This window comes from Astyanax mexicanus, chromosome 7 (genome assembly GCF_023375975.1).
Source record: "Astyanax mexicanus isolate ESR-SI-001 chromosome 7, AstMex3_surface, whole genome shotgun sequence".
NCBI lineage: Eukaryota > Metazoa > Chordata > Actinopteri > Characiformes > Acestrorhamphidae > Astyanax > Astyanax mexicanus.
The window spans coordinates 44,197,803-44,214,838 of NC_064414.1; the positions used below are offsets into that span (position 1 = coordinate 44,197,803).

Here is a 17,036-nt window from a genome sequence, read left to right on the forward strand (position 1 = left end):
GGGCATTTCAAGGCATTTGGGGGCCTCAAGCAACTGTAAACATTTTATTCCATGAGCTTGTGTTACCTTGTTTTATAGAGGTAACATCAGTGCTGAGAAATGGTGCAGACGCAACTTGTTTTGATGTTGAGGCCATGGTACAACAGGATGCAGTCACTACCATGTCTTCTTCTTTATCATGAATGTGAGATGAAGTTCATGTTGCAGCTGGGAATAAAAAAAAAATCGTGTACAGAGTGCATTACATAGACATAAGCAGGATCCATAGTCAGAAAACTGAATTGTCAGTGAAATGCCCAGGGAAAGCATATTGGAAAAGCTCAACATTAATAACTCTATTAGAGAAATTCACTCTGCCTTTATCATTGGAGGCATCCTAAGGAAAAGGGCTTAGAAATTTAATTAAAGCACCTTGAGGGAGAAAAAAATATATGGTAAAACTTAGCAGCTGCTTACCAAACTAGGAAAAACTTATGTTTAGGCATTCTGTTGTCTGAGAATTAGGCAGATACATCTAATAAAATTACCCATATATTGTGTTCTAGCCTACCTGCTGCTTAATTACACTATTTGTACACACAGGAATACATTATCAGTGTATATTGAGGGGGGGGGGGGGGGGTTGATAAAAGTGTTGTTGAAATTTCCTACATTGACTGTCACAGAGTTTAAAGCGGCTCTCACACAGTTGACATTGCATTCAATTCATAAGCTATCTTGGTACATTACAAAGGGGAGAAAACAGAGCATATTTTAATTGAGCACATCTAATAGTTCCATCTGGCATTGAGGAACTTAAAAGTCAGCACTAAGCTACTCTGGAATGATGTAAACCCATGAGCCAGATCGACAGAAATCAAATCACTGACTCAACACATTCATTCTAAGCCTCTGGGAAAGTTAGGAGTTTTTTCCTTCTTCAGTGAAATTAGGTTATTGCACAATAATGTCTATGTGATATATGTGTATTTTTTGTCCATTTTATTATACTATCTTTCCTACATACATAGTCAGTGTTTGGTTTTGGCCTGCAGGCCACTATTAGCTTGGGTGGTATAGTGGTTCTGAACAGGGCTGAATAATAGGTCAGTGGGCCACTCAATCAATTAAGCTTTATTTATTTGGCACGTTTTGGAGAGCAGTTGCAAAGCACATGTGCGCGTTACACACTGCCAATAATGGTAGCAGTGATTAAAAAAAGTAAATTAAACTAAAAGAAGAAAACAGTGTTTAACAAGCATATTTATCATGTAAAATGTTATTACAGCTTGTGGGCTGTAGCCGCTAGAAGCTAACATAATGTATTATTCTGCTATTGGAACAGCAGAACATCACTGAAGGATTTGAGGGCTCTGTGGGGAAATAAACAAGGACATGCCAAAAGTGGGACCGCAGTATCTAAATCAGGGGTGTCCAAACTACGGTACCAAACTAAGGTATTTTAGAAATAGAATGAAAGTTGGCCCGCTGTTAAGCAGGTTTTTATAATATGAGATTCAAAGTTTGAACGCTAAGTGTCAGAAACGGGCCAAAGAGTCTAAAAGCGAAGAGAGGGCGCATTTAAAGCGCAGAAAAACGGGCCAAAGAGTCTAAAAGCGGAGAGAGTGCGCAGTTCTAGCACAGAAAACAGGCCAAAGAGTATAAAAGCGGAGAGAGTGTGCATTTCTAGGGCAGAAAAACATGCCAAAATGTATAAAAGCGGAGAGGGTGCGCATTTCTAGCACAAAAAAAAGGGCCAAAAAGTATAAAAGCGGATAGAGTGCGCATTTCTAGCACAGAAAAAGAGGCCAAAGAGTATAAAAGCGGAGAGAGTGCGCAGTTGTAGCGCAGAAAAACGGGCAAAAGAGTCTAAAAGTTGCCGTAATTAAGGAGTTTAATATTAAGAGACATCATGAAATGAAACATCAATTTGAAAAATCTTAGTTTACACAACACTGTCAAAGATAGATAAATATAGTAAGTCAAGAAAAATGGCGTTTACATAAAAATAATCAGGAAAAAGTATTATTTAAAGTGGTATATTTCATTATTTGATTCATTACAGAGTCTGTGGCCCGTGACTTCAAATATATTTCTCCTTCTGGCTGCCAACAAAAAAAGTTTGGACACCCCTGATCTTGAAATTAACTTTGATGAATGACTTAGACATGCCCATGCCTGTATACATTTTGAGGTGTTATCCTGTGAGTGAGGTTGAACTGACAAGCATGTTCATGGTAGAGACATGAATTATCAGAGTTCAAGCACTCAGTGCTAACACTGCTAATAACAATCAAAAGCTCTTTATTTTATTTTATTTCATAACTATTTAACATACGAAAATTAAACTTGAAAAAATGTATTTGCAAGAGAGGCGCTATTTACGTCTGGAATAAAAAAGAGCATATGTATTGTATTTATCTTACAGTATTAGTGTGCAGTACTTACTTAGTGTGCAGATAGCCAGAAGGTTTCCCTAATTTCAGCATTTTAAAATAAACAACTAAATTTGTGTGAAATTCCAGTATGTAATGCAGGCTGTCATGACCAAATATAGCATTTTTTTAAGCAGACTAAGTTTTAAAACATATTTAAAACGTGAAACTGAAACCATGATCATCTCCTCTAGTGAATGAGAATTTGATGAGTATGGGGAACATATACTGACATGCCAAAAGTCATGGGATATGTATGTAAATATGCAGTATGTAAGTTAATCATGAAATGTTCCCTTCTAATAGATGGTCTTGTATAAAACACTTTTAAATTATTGCATGTATTATTTAAAAATATATTATTGACTCTTTATTCCTTTATTCAAATTCAATAGGTTTAATATAGCAGAAGGAATAAGGCTAGGTTTTAGCTGTTCTAGTCTGGTGGAACAGGGTGTTCTGTTGACCTTTAGGGCCTGTAAAGGATGAGGGTTAATGCAGGTGGAGGCGGCAGAGGAGGAGACTGAATGGATTAAATCAGTTGTAAACAGGATATACAGGACAGGAGCTGCTGGGAAATGAAGACTGAATGCTTTGTTAACTTGCCTGGTGATGATACAATTGCTTGATAAATGTTAGAATGAAAAGTATAATTAAATAAATGCTTTTGCTGTATCCGACAGTCTGATAAAAAGGAATAGGAATATAATAATTTGTTCTTCAAAAAAAATCACAAATCAATAGAATGTTCTTGTTCTTCTTATTTTTAGGGGGGAGAAAATGACATTGGGTGTGATTTCCTGGAACTCCTTTCTGTTCGCATTCAGTGAATAAAATTAGTAGCAGAATGAAGATGAACTGTTGATGCTCAGAATCTCTAAATCTAAGAGAAGACAGGATGAATGAGAGAGAGAGACAGATAGAGGGGGAAAGAGAGAGATGATGAAGAGTGGGAGGGAGGATAGAAATTGAGTGAATGAGAGAGAGAGGGAGATAAAGCGAGTGAGAGATGAAAACAGAGAAAGAGGAGGGGCGAGGGATGCAGGAGATAGAGATGCTTTCGGGAGCTGTTTTCTCAGGCAGAATGTGATAAAAACACAGAGAGAGAGAGAAAGAGAGACAGAGAGATAACGAAGTGCACAGAGATAACAGGGCTGTGTGACAGGGTGGAACGAGATATTAATGCCCATGTCTGTTATCTCAATGGAGGCGGGCAGCATGGACTCGATTGCGGTCCCGGAGAATAAGATTGTGAAAAAGGTAAGGGCCCTTTTGTTTTTCAGTTGCACATCATTAATGAATGAATTAATGTATTTGTTTATTCATTTATTAATTGATACATTGGTTAGAGTGCAGTTTAGTTGAACAGTTCTTTCTCTACATGCAATTTCACAGTGAACTGTGCACTGTTTAAAGTGTCACTCTGTGATTCTGGAGCTACTTGGTGGATTTGTCATAGAGCTGAAGGAAGTAGCATAATTGGAGGTGCATTGCTACCCTCTGATTTGCTGACAGGCCCAAAAACATTATTAAGCTAAACTAATGAGTATGAGTATGTTTTCAGGACTTTCTAAACAGTCAAATACACTGACACCAGCCTGTTGGTTAATCAAAGAAAAGTTATTCTATCTAACAAATAACCATATATCAACCATTTATCCTGTTTCAATTAAATCAAATATTGCTTTCTTATTTTTTTTATTTGGACAACTTTTTATGCTAAAAATAAAATATGCTTAATTTCGACCTTTTTTTATATTTTTTATACAAGAAGGCACAAATACATAAAAACTTAAAATAGTAAAGAAAATTGCTGATTCCTGAAAAAACTGATTCCTCCAAAAAAAAAAAGGAAAAAAGGTGGATAAATGATTATTTGTTGGAAGGGCTCAATTTTTAAGCTGTAGTAGGTTATTTATTCAATTTCATTATGTTTCTTGAAGTATTCTTCAATAGCCAATAACAATTAATACACAAAATGCTCTGACAATAAAAACAATTAAATGAATTGTTATCTATGGAGATCACAGGACTATAAAAATGTGGTCCACCTGAATGTCTATCTAATGACCTGTATAACTGAGCTGGGTTGAACTACGTAAATGGCAGATAAAGATACACATTTAAATCACCCACTCCACCTTCAACTTTAGGGATCATGTCATCTTGTTGGATTATTTTCTCATACAAGAAAGAACCCTGGGGCATTTTAAATACATGGCATTTTAAATACAGTTTTCCAGTTAAAAGAAGTTTAATTACTGTCAGGTTTATCTGGGTTCCATCAGAAAGTTAATTGCATTTCTGACAATCTTCACACAAATGATGGCCATCTCAATGATATTCATTTAGTAATAAACTAAATGTCATCATATGACATATATCTAGTGATCTGGCACTGCAGCTCTTATCTCTTATTATTCTAAATGCATCACTTTCTTTCATTAGCAAACTCCTCATCTAGACAGGCCTGTTTTCTATTGGTACTGCAGTTTAAACAAGCATAACATGCTTTCATTCAGGCATTTAAACTCATCTTACGCAAACTCTAGCTCACATGGTGGTACGTCAGGTGAGTTTATTTTATCCCCAAATGCAACCATCAAGACAACACTAATTTTCAGATGAATTATTTGATTCACATTAATTTATGTATTATTTGTTTACCTTCTGTATCTTGTAAAATGTGTTTCAACCACTTAACTTAGAATACATTTCTTTATGTTTTGTATCAACTCCAATAAATACTTTGCATGAGCCATTATTTGAATCAAATTATTTATTTTAGTTGAATTCACACAGTTAGCTTCTCGTTACTCAAGGGTGAGTTAGTGTCCCCTTCACATTTCATAACTATTTTAAAATTACATATTTTTTTTGTACAATATTATTGTTATTATAATTATTATTTTTGCTCACATATTTTAATTTACTAATTTCTGCTGAGATATCTGTTTAGTTGGTGGAAGCTGATTGGTTCATTTACCTGTCAGTCAAAAGCCTGAGTAGCACAGCAAGGAGATTGTTGCTGAAATGTCCAAAATGTGAAAGTTAAATCACCTGTGTGACACATTAAAGCATCTTTGATGAGGTAAATTGTGTTTCTGTGCATATAAGCTGCTTGAAATTTTGCACCAGGAGCAGCATAAAGTTATCCAAAAGCAGTGTGTAAGACTGGTGAAGGAGAACATGCCAAAATGCATAAAAACTGTGATTATAAGCAAAGGTTTTTTCACTAAATATTGATTTCTGAACTTTATAAATATGAAATTGTTGCATCATATTTGTCCATAGTTTATAGAATAAAACAACAATGTTCATTTTAATCAAACATATACCTATAAATAGCTAAATCAAAGAAACTGATTCAGAAACTGAAATGTTCTTTATTCTTTTCTAGAGCTGTGGTTAGTTTGCTTAATGTCTTAATTCATTATTATTTATAACATGCTTAAACATTAACATTTACTGTTTTTCAATATTGTTTTAACTAGTGTCAGGTAAAATCTAATAATTACTTGAGACATGATTTAACCATTTAATAATGTTTATTACTGTCATAATTACATTTAATTAATTTACCCTTACTGTAAAGTGTTACCATCACTTGTAACATTTTCCCAAATTATCTCAATGCAGGGATCAATCAAAAAGAAGATTGAGAAGCTGAGAAGATGGAGCACCTCTTCAGGTGGGAGCTTCAAACGCCCCCCGAAAACCAAAAGCCTCAGCCTGAGGCAACCCACAGAGTGTGAGGAAGATCCCCTGGATGGAGAAGGAGTGCGCAGGAAGCTCAGGCCCATGGTGGCCTCGGTTTTTGGACAGGTAGGAATTAAATGATCAGTCTGTCAGAACTCGACATGAACTAAATATTCATTTCATGCAGAAACACAGATTTAACCAGAGTCTCAGGAACTCGTCTAGGAAAGAGGTCACATCTCAGATGTGTAGCGTTTTCTCTGGAACTGTCGCTCTGAACACACACAGAGAACAGTGTTCTGGGCTGTGCTGTGATAAACTGTGCTGTGATAAACTGTGCTGTGTGTTTGATCAAAGCTGGTGGTAGATATCTGGCTTATTGCACTTAAGCAACAGTAAAGTATGTACACGTTTTTAACTGGCCATGTTACCCTTGACACAACTATGCATGTCCTGCTGCATTGATATCACAATAGCAGAGCCTGTGAACTTCCATGTGAACCACAACCTGCAAGATGGCGCACCTGGGACCTACTCAGATCCTAGCTTTAGACCTTTTTAAAGCATAGGATATATGCAAAAAAACAAAACACTGAGTTTCAAGTGATTTTATAGCCATTTCATAGACAATGAACAACTGATTGTCCAGATTTAATCAGCAATTAAAACTCTTGGAACTGCACTGAGACCAGTATGACAATGATGATGATTTGATAAAATATGCAGTAGAACCAGATAAAGGCCTAAAAAACACTTATACAAACTCTATGAACACTGGTCTGTATTATGCTTTTTCATTTAATTTTAGACATTATCAGTGATCCCTCAATATACAATAGGGACAAAAGTATTGAGACATCCCATTCTACAGTGTTGGAGATATTTCTACACTGTGCTCCTCAGCACTGGGACACCCCCCTCTATAACTTTATGTGGTAGGACACTTAGCAGCTGAGCAGCTGAGTTGCTAAAAACTCCCACTTTTCAATAATAACCAATTATAGCTGATTGTGGAATATATAGGATAATATAAATGTATACATTTACAACCACTTATTCTAATGTTTGTAGAGATACACTGCATGGCTAGATGCTTGATTTTATACATATGGGGCAATATGTCTAAATGAAAGTTAAATTAAGTGTTGTTTCCCAATACTCTTTGTAACAGCCAGTGAAGTTTTAATAGGGTTTTTCAGCAACAACGTTCAATACTGCAGCACAAAATCTCACTTTTCATCTCAATTTATCACTCTCTAGATTTTATAAAATATAACAGCAAATCATGATTAAATGTTTATCAAGAGGAATAACATTTAATGTTTTTTCTTTTATAAGCCCTATCCGGACAGGATTAGTTTGTCAGGGGGTCCTGGGATAATTTTCTCTTTTATGGGGGGGGGGCCTCTGTGATTTTATTTCTTTCCAGAACGACCATGTATGTGTTTTTCTCAGATGTCCTACCCCTTGAGAAACTAATCCCATTTGGATAGGGCTTAACTAGTAAAATTGTTTTTTTTTAAATGGAAACAGCTGAGGCTGCCAGAAGAACAGTGTCCTGTGTGTATTTGTTCTTGCACTAAAGTGCCATCTCAGTGCTCTAGAGCAGAGGTCACTAATAGGCGGACTGCGGTCCGGGTCCGGACCCAGACGTTGTCCAATGCGGACCCAAACCGATAAACTACAGAGATGGATTTAATTCTGACAGCGGCGGAACTTTTCTTGTCTTTATGTTATACGTGCTTTGTGGAGCGGTAAACTCACAGACCAATCACATGTGGTGTATGATCACCAAACGCTGTCCTCTGCCAATCAGATCTGTGCAGACCGCTGCCCTGGTGCTTAGTGAATTGGGACGCGGCGGGGAAAAAACGCCTTTATAAAGAGATCGTGAACCCGAGAACTGGCGGAAAAACGAGAATGGGCGGAAACTAAAAACATGCCGAGCGCAACAGAGAGAAAGGAATGTACACAAAATCTGTCCAGAGAGGCATTTTATTATTATTATATATTTTTTCATCATAGTTCAAACAACCTCACGGGTCAGATGTTTCATATATATATATATATATTATACAGGATATTGTTAATAATGGCCCGGACCTTGGACTGACAAAATTTTCTCCAACTGGACCGTAATGAATTCTAATTAAATACCCCTGCTCTAGAGGATCCAGGTGATACTATCACCTAAACACTTCAGTGTGAGCCTCAGCATGCTCATGTGCTCAGCGTAAGTGGCTACTGAGGATTACAGACTAAATACAAACACACACAGAAGAAATGCTCACACTCATTCATTCAGAATCTGGGCCATAAGTGTGTCAAATGAAGGAACTAAAACAATATATGTAAGAATCCTGTAATGACTCAACACCTTCTTAATGATAGAAAATAGCATGATGAAATGCATAGTTACCTCAGAAATCCCCAGAGTCTTGTGGTGGAGAGTACAATAACTTCACTATGGCAGTGTAATCTTGTTTTGGGTGGAGGTCTAAACACTGTCTGATGTCCTACATTGGAAAAACTGCTGAAGATCTCAGCAAATACCTGAGCTATGACTTACAGTAACAAACATAACAGATTGGTGTGCAAGAATGAGCAGGAATGCTTTAATTCATTTAATTATGCTAGTCATTTATGCTAGTCATTGTTTATTTATTTTACTCAATTGTCAATACACTGAGAGATTTAATGATATCATAACATGTTCAGAAATCTGGTGAAAATGTCTGTTTTTTCATTAGTTTTTGGCATGGTGGTGTATGAGGTGTTAGTGTGTGTTGGTTGTGCTGGTATGAGTGAATCAGATACAGCAGTGCTGCTGGAGTTTTTAAACACACCAGACACATCTGTCATCAGTGTACTGTGTAGCATCAGATTCAGATACTGTTTCTGACTTTACATCTTTAAGGTGGAACAGCTACGGTAGGTAGGAGTGTGTAACAGAGTGGAGGACAATGAGTGATTAAACACAGTGTTTAAAACAATAGCAGCACTGCTGTATCTGATCTACTCTTACACACACAGCACACACTAACACCTCATACACCACCACCATGCTAATCAGTACAGTGACTGAGCTGCTGAGAATAATGACCCACCACCCAAATAATATCTGTTCTGTGGTGGTCTATCCTGTGGGGTCCTGACCATTGAAGAACAGCATGAAAGGAGGATAATATTAAAGTATGCAGAGAAACAGATACATAACTACAGTCTGTAATTATAGCACTAGTTCTCCTATATGATCAGTTGAGCTGGAGAAATTATTAATGGGTGTGGAAATATGGAAATGGTAATAAATGTATTTACAGCCAAAGGTTTTTTACAATCTCATGCAGCCCTACTATCAATTTATCCATTTTAGCACATGTTGTTTAGATTGTGATCTAATCTGATGAACTGGCATCAATTGATAATGTAGTGTTCCTCATTTTCTGTAAATAAAGCTCTATTACTGAGCTTTATGTAAAATAAATACTAGAAAGCACAGTGTATTACTGTAATATGTGGGCAGCAACATCTGTCCTGTGTCTGTTATATGGCTCTGATCTATTCCACGCTGGACACTGGACTGTGGACAGGTGTGTGTGTGTGTGTGTCAGAGCTTAAATGCACAAATGATTGTGTTGTCCTCAGAGGCTCTAACCTTTCCTGATGGGTCATGATTACAGACAGCATTAATCACACCCAGAGCAGGCTGGCTGTGTTACGTGTGTAATCAAATGCTCTGTACTGAGGGGGTAGATTAGAAGGCTGGCTGTGGTATTAGAATCCGTAATTATAGTCTGCCTGTGTCTCTCCAGCTTTGCACAATCGCAAGCTTTTCATGTAAGCACCACATTGTATTGTCTATTTTGCAGCGTGTGCTTTTTTTTGGATAAGGCCTTTTTCATATTCATAAGTGGCAGTCCGTGTAATTCTGTTTCTAAACTGAAAGCAGAAGCATTTCTGAGTGAGGAAGGAATAAAATATTGTGTTTAATGGTACCAGAGTGCTGGAACAACCATCCCTGCTAAGCCTAATATATTCATTCTAAAAACTTGGTGTCGGGTCACTTTTCACGTCTTTACGTACTTACGTCACATGTACAGTTTCTAAAAGAGGAGCCGGCTCAGTTTTACTGAACGCGAGCGGCTGGTGGAGCAATGGAGACTTCAGAAGGGGAAGCGTAGACTTCAGTAACTCATTCACTCATAGTAAAAACAAAGTGTGTAGTTGAAGTGAAGTTTCTGACTGAGTGCACTCTCTCTCTCTCTCTGACTGAACATAACCTGGAATCGGATTTGTTCGCTCTAAAAGGAGGCCGCATCACACCCGCCCATTTCTTGGTAAATGATTCTTCTGCATGCTCGGTGCAATTACCCATTCTCACCAGAGAGGGCCCTAAATCCCAAAACTTATGAACATCCTCTTTAAATCCAGTGCTATAATAGACTAGATCAAAAAATAATTAAACTCTCATTATGATATACTGTATACTGCTAGAAGTGAGACATCGGAACAGATTTAATAGGTGAATAGTCTAGATGCAACGCTCAAGAGATAATGCTCAGTATACAACTGAAAGGTTGGCAATACTTCGCAAAGGGAGAGTGCAAACAGACAGGTATATACATTATACACACGCTGAACGAAATCTAACAGGTGGGCAGAATCTAATAGTCTGGTGACTATTGTGGAAATGTGGAAACTCTATAATTGGCTGGAGATTCAGGGGAAAGTGAATTGTGGGAAATGGAGTCCACAGGCAGGTGTGAGGCAGATTGGAATACTGAGAGAATGACCTATGCCCACATGTGTATTAGAAAGTGCAGCTGTCTTTAGCTTTTGATGGGGCATGGCAAAAGTCATGGGACACAATTCTAGTCTCGTGGCTACTAGTCACAATACTACTCTTATGGCGTTTAGCGTATTCCACTATATATTCATTGGTTAAATAAAGTAGGAATGTGCTGAATACTCTAAAGGCAACATGTTGATCTCTACTTATTACCAGGAACATATTAAATATCAAATTTCTAGACTGCCAAAAGGTATGATGGTTTGCTGGCACTGGGACCAGCAGTGTCGTTCTTCTCAGCAAGTCTCAGCAAGACAAATGCTGCTATCCAGGGTTTCACAAACCGTAGAGATATAGACTAGTGATATGCCGAGCATCTGCACTGTGAGCAGTGGTATGAGCTGTGAGGTGATATCCTAGGATTTAGGATGGTGTGAGGATTTATGTTGCGATGCTATCTTTTAATACTTCACTGTTGTTGATTATTGTCAGCTGAATTTGCCAGGAAAGCCAGTGTAGCAGAATTGTTGTAAATGTCAGTGTAAAACTTGATGGCAGTTCACCAGAAAACACATCTGGAACAGATAGAAGTAGTAATGAATAGATCTAGCAAAACCTATCTAGTATTATCATGTTTTCTATGCTATTACTTGGGATATGTTTGATATGAAAGGATTTATTTGTCAGGGCATGTTGGGTATGTACTAGAGTCTTATTTAATGGCATACAACATTTTTATAACAAGGCAGCAGCAGTCTTCATTCGTGTTTGATTCCTGGAAATTCGCTGTAGCAGAAATGGTGGTCCATGTATTGTAGACTTATTAGTAGATGGGAAATGATCGTGACATGTTTTTAATACTAGATTGAAAAATAGATACTTTATTGATCCCAAATGAATTTTTTTATTGATAGAAATTACATATTACATATTACAATTACATAAATTGCATTGCTCATGCCTGGCATTAGGCATGATGTTGATTGGTTCATATTTATCTATGCCAGTGAGAGGGTGTTATTCTTTTGACAGCACTACAGGGATTAAACAGACTGTGTATGTGCATTTGCACATTTGTGTCAGAAATGGGTGAATCAGAAGGGGTGATTCCACAAACATTTGGACACATAGTGCCCATAGGGTATCCAGTTGTGGTGCTGAATGAACGCAATTCAGAGCTGACTCAAACATTCCTGGATTAACTCAACTTTAAAATCACCAACTTTTAAATTGTGCTGCGATCAAGTCATGTTAGAAATATTTATGAGATAAATGCACTTGAACCCCACCAAAAAAAAAAGAAAATTAGCTGATTTAACAGCAACTGCAGTCTAGAGTTTAATGGCTTCACTTGAAAAATTACTTAAATATAAACCACAACATATGTACAAGCTCCAAATTAAAAAATATAAACCTCTGAGGTTGACTTAATCAATCTGTTTTGAACCTTCAGGACTTAATTACTTGTCAAACAGTACCTAAACCAGTTGCACCTGGTTTAACAGGTTTCACAAACTTCGTAATAAGTCTTTATATCTAAGACTAAGTGCAATATCAACCACAAGTCATGGGATAGCATTGTGTAAATTAATTGCAAAATGTTGCCTTATATAACCTATATACGTTGTCAGGTGTTAAAGCAACAGAAACCCAAAAATGTCGGTTTGTAGCAATAAAAAGAATTCTTATGAAACTCATTGCAAGTATAAAGGGTATAGAACTCAGTTTAACAGGTTTAACTAAATATTTAATATCTAATTTATTGAAACCAGAAAAGTTTATGCAACCAGTACTTTTAGTTCACATTACTTGGGCAGTGATTATGCATCTCCAAATCAGTGTAACAGATGGCAATAACAAACAAACACAGAGAAAAGGGAATAGAAGGATAGATATGAGGGATAAGAGAGAGGTGAAGTGGAAGAAAGACAGAGAGCGAGAGTAGAGGTTGATTGAGAAGCTGAGGAGGATTATCTAGCCGAGATTAACGACTCAAGAGGTAAAATAATCCCGTTAGAAACCAATTCCCTCCCGGGAATTCTCCAACAGAACCACAACAGAACCTTAAGAACATGTAACATCACTGTAATCATGATAACCTTGCCTAATACATCACAGGAGTTACGTGTTTCTGGATTATTGGGCTTGTACACAAGGTTTAAAGGGATGCTTGTTTGTTAGCCACAATGCTAATGTGAAAAAAACTCATGGAGCATTAGTAAGGTCAGGGTGTTGCATGAACACCGCCTCATCTTATATCAAAAGTATTGGATGGAACACGAACCATCATTACAGAGAACATAGTTGTCTATACTGCTCCACAGCTCAATGCTGGGGGCTTTACACCCATCTATAACCCAATTCCCCAGTACTCTTCTAGAGGGACTAGACCAGTTGTGTGTGCATTTGCACATGTATGTCAGCAATGGGTACAAATAAAGTAGGTGAAGCCATTTATTAGAAGGGGTGTCTACAAACTGAGTGCACCTACTGTATTGTTTTACATATAGAACATATAGAATATTACAGTGAGGTCCTTGCAGTCTTGCTTTATACTTTGTCTGTTTGCATGGATAATTCTAGCCAGACACGTTAAATAGCCAGTCATTTTAAATGCCTGCAAAACTTCAGAAACTCTAGTAGTTTACATTGCCTTGCCATGAGCACACTGGTTTTGACTGTTGGCGCATCAGTGTAAAACGCTTGGACTTGGGCTTTTTTTTGGAGGTATTTCCAGACTGTGCATTCTCTAGACAGGTGATAGTCAAATGATGGTACATTTACCACTGGTGATACCAAGCTTTATGTACATGTAAGATTATTTTGCTTATTTTAGAAATACAGTCTTAATCAGTCACACTTAGTCTCTTCACCTCATTTTAAATCATTTAAATGCAAAATAAGCACAAAAATCAAGTTATTCTGTTCCTTGTGTCCATATTTAAGACATAAACTCAGGGCCTTTTACTTGATTCAAGTCTTATTTTAAGGATTTTAAGATTTTGCTTAATTTTTTAAATCTTACTTAGAAAAAAATGCTTACACAATTGGCAAATTTGTTTTTGCTAAATATAAATAAATGTCTCCTTTTTTAATATATATCTTTCTATCGTGTTTTTTGCGCTATAAAACGCTCTTGAAATCCTTTAATTTTCCCAAAAATCGACAGTGCTCTCATAATCCAGTGCGCCTTATACATTAAAAAAAAAAAAAAACAGAAAATAGACGTTCATTGATAGTGCCCCTTATAATCCAGTGTGCCTTATAGGCATCCAAGGTGGTATGCCAAATGATTAAAAAAAAAAATTCTGAATTGAGTTATTATCAGTGTCATCGGCCCTACAGTAGAACTCTTTGGAACTCCCCATGATAAAACAACCAGCTACTAAGTAATTCACAATAGTATCTGAATTAAGATTAATAGCTGAATAATTAGCCTAGTGTTTCACATGCCTTTTTTGTCTCAGGATTTCTCAGTTGGTACCATAAACAATTAATACATCCTACGGTGCCAGCTTGCAAATTGAAAAATGTGCAGGCTCAAAACAGCTAGTGAAGAGCAAAAGAAATTACCCTAATAAGATGTGGAGGCCACTTCTTGTCAAATGTGTGTGTGTGTGTGTGTGTGTGTGTGTGTGTGTGTGTGTGTGTGTGTGGCACATGATCCTATGATCTTATGGATTAGTTTTAGTTTGATCATATGTGGTCTAAAAAGTTTGAAAACCACAGCTCTAATGCTATTTCCTTTCAACTATCTATTCACTGTACAGACAGGACGGGACATGTAAAACCCAGTTGTTTTACAGCACAAGCATATGGTGTGTATTTAAAGAAGAGTGAGAGAGTGCGTGTGTTTTTTAAGAACAGTAATCTTCTCTCTCTATCTCTCTCTCTCTCTCTCTCTCACTCTCTCGTCGATACCTTTCAGCTTCTGACTCTCTGTTTCCTCTTTCTCTCCCACTCTCCCTTCATTCATTTAGGGCTGGCCCTAATCCACTCACAGACCACCCGTGCATGGAGTTTGACCTAAATCCCAGATAATAACACACATACACGCACACACACACACGTGTGCACATGCACGCAGACGCACATACATGGAATCACACTTACAAGAACAAATGTACATGAGGCATTAGTGAAGGAACATGATCTAAATTCTGCTGGTTATGGGATGGATGGCAGAGTTTGTGGACTTATCCCCCGTTCAGTCCTTCAGTGAGCAGGTTTTCGGTGATAATCTCAGTCAGGTGATGCGGGACATTTCCTTGTAGGCCCAGTATTTGTGATTACAATGGACTGTAACTGCATCAGAAACCAACCAGAATAGAATCAGGCTGATAGATTTTATGTAATATTACATATCTTAGATGAATGCATATCTCTGTAATATTCAATCATTTGCTAATGCACAGAGTTTAGGATGAGTGTGATGAGCAGTGACTGTGTGTGAGTGTGTTCAGGATGGATTAACCCTTGCTGACCTACATGTAACATTAAAGTGGAGATAGATTATTGGACTGATGATAAAAACCTGTGCTAAAGACGTGCAAGCTCATGGATTACACACACTCGTGGGTGAGAGAGGGAGAGAGACAGAGAGAGAGAAAGAGTTTGATCAAATGTGCCAAAGGGACTGAGTGTTTCATATACTCTTTAAAAGACAAAAATACCGGGACACCTGCTGATTTACTGTTTCATTAAAAAAGACTTTTCTGTTTGGGGAGGGGGGATTTTATGCCCCTCTCTAGCCCACATGTAGCATTAGTGATGGTGCCACAAACAAAAAAATTTTGGTTAGAAAAAAAAATAAAACTTTTTTTTAAAGATACCTAGAAATAATTTGACATTTTTAGTGTTATAGTAAAATTATTATGCCAATAATCCTAAGATATTTTTTTCAAACAAGTAAATAAATGTGACTGTGGGAATGTCGTAATTTAGTAGCAATGCAAGTTAATTATTTAAACGTTTTTTATAAATCATTCTAAAGCCCTGCACATCTCCTCGTGTTTAATAAAATAGCTATTTGCCACTGCCACACACCATAATTACATTTTGGGCGCACATTTCCACTGAGATTCATATAATCACAACATCGAGTGGAAATGGAGGAGCTACTGAATGCGATGTAACGTGACCGAGAAAACCAAAAACTCACTGGTCCTCCTGTTTTTTCAATTGTAGTCCGGATACAAGAGTTTTATCACTGAGTAGAAGTGTGCAATACTTTTCACAGACGTCCCCCTGAGACACTAACCCCTTCCGGATAGGGCTTAAGAAATATTGTGTTTAATAAATGCTCCAGTTCTTTAAATTGAAATGTGTTCTTTGCCACATTTATAAAGAGTTATATGTTAAATTACATTAATGTTTTTAATTTTAGGAATTTGAACTCAAACATTTCAATGAAAATAGTTTTTTACTAATATTATCTCTCAGCTGGGCAATACGTTCATGTTTGCCTGCTCCAGAGTCCTATTCTATTGGCAGTTCTACTCAACAAGGGCTAGAAAAAAGCTGTGTGCAACCTATAGTAGCTCAATGTATTCATTAGAATGTGTGTCCAAAAACATTTGAACATAAATTATACATAACCCATCTTTAATTTAGTTCATTTCTACATTTGAATGCTTATAATCCAATTTTCCACACTTTCTGGAAATAATGTCTAATAAAATTAATGGTAGGATACCTATTTATACACTTTTCTGGCTTTTATATAAACTGAAAACTATATCTTTTTTTCTTTACATATTGTAAAACAATACATACTGTCCAAACAAATACAGTGTTTTAGGCAGCTGTTTCCATGAATAGATTTTTTGAGGAAGTGAAATTATGGTAAAAGTAAGATTAAATCTAGCAGAGACACCCCTCAGTTTCCTGGTTTTAGCTTCCTCCTTTGCTCATGGTCTCGGGGCCTTATTCCTGTAGCAACCTGTTTTCAGTCTGGAGGTGATGAGCTGTATGTCTGACTATATAAAAAAACAACATATTCTCCTGAAGTGACTTATGTTTTACTATGTGACAATTTTCATAGTGGAAAGGCTTTTGCTGGTGGTCTGGGTGTGTGTAAAGTCTGAGTGTGTAAATTAAGTGTTACATAACATTGATTTTGGGACTTTGGAGAT

General features: G+C 36.9%; 1 protein-coding gene across 1 annotated transcript in view; it reads left to right on the forward strand.

The window, feature by feature from the left end:
* The first annotated feature begins 3,444 nt into the window (after positions 1–3,444).
* Positions 3,445–17,036, forward strand: part of cabp2a (calcium binding protein 2a) — a 30,196-nt gene continuing 16,604 nt past the window's right edge. Inside the window, exons 1-2 of the mRNA XM_007256062.4 lie at positions 3,445–3,674; positions 6,054–6,239. Of these exons, the coding sequence (XP_007256124.2) occupies positions 3,597–3,674; positions 6,054–6,239 (264 nt within the window). The 5' untranslated portion in view covers positions 3,445–3,596. The remainder of the gene's footprint in view (positions 3,675–6,053; positions 6,240–17,036) is intronic.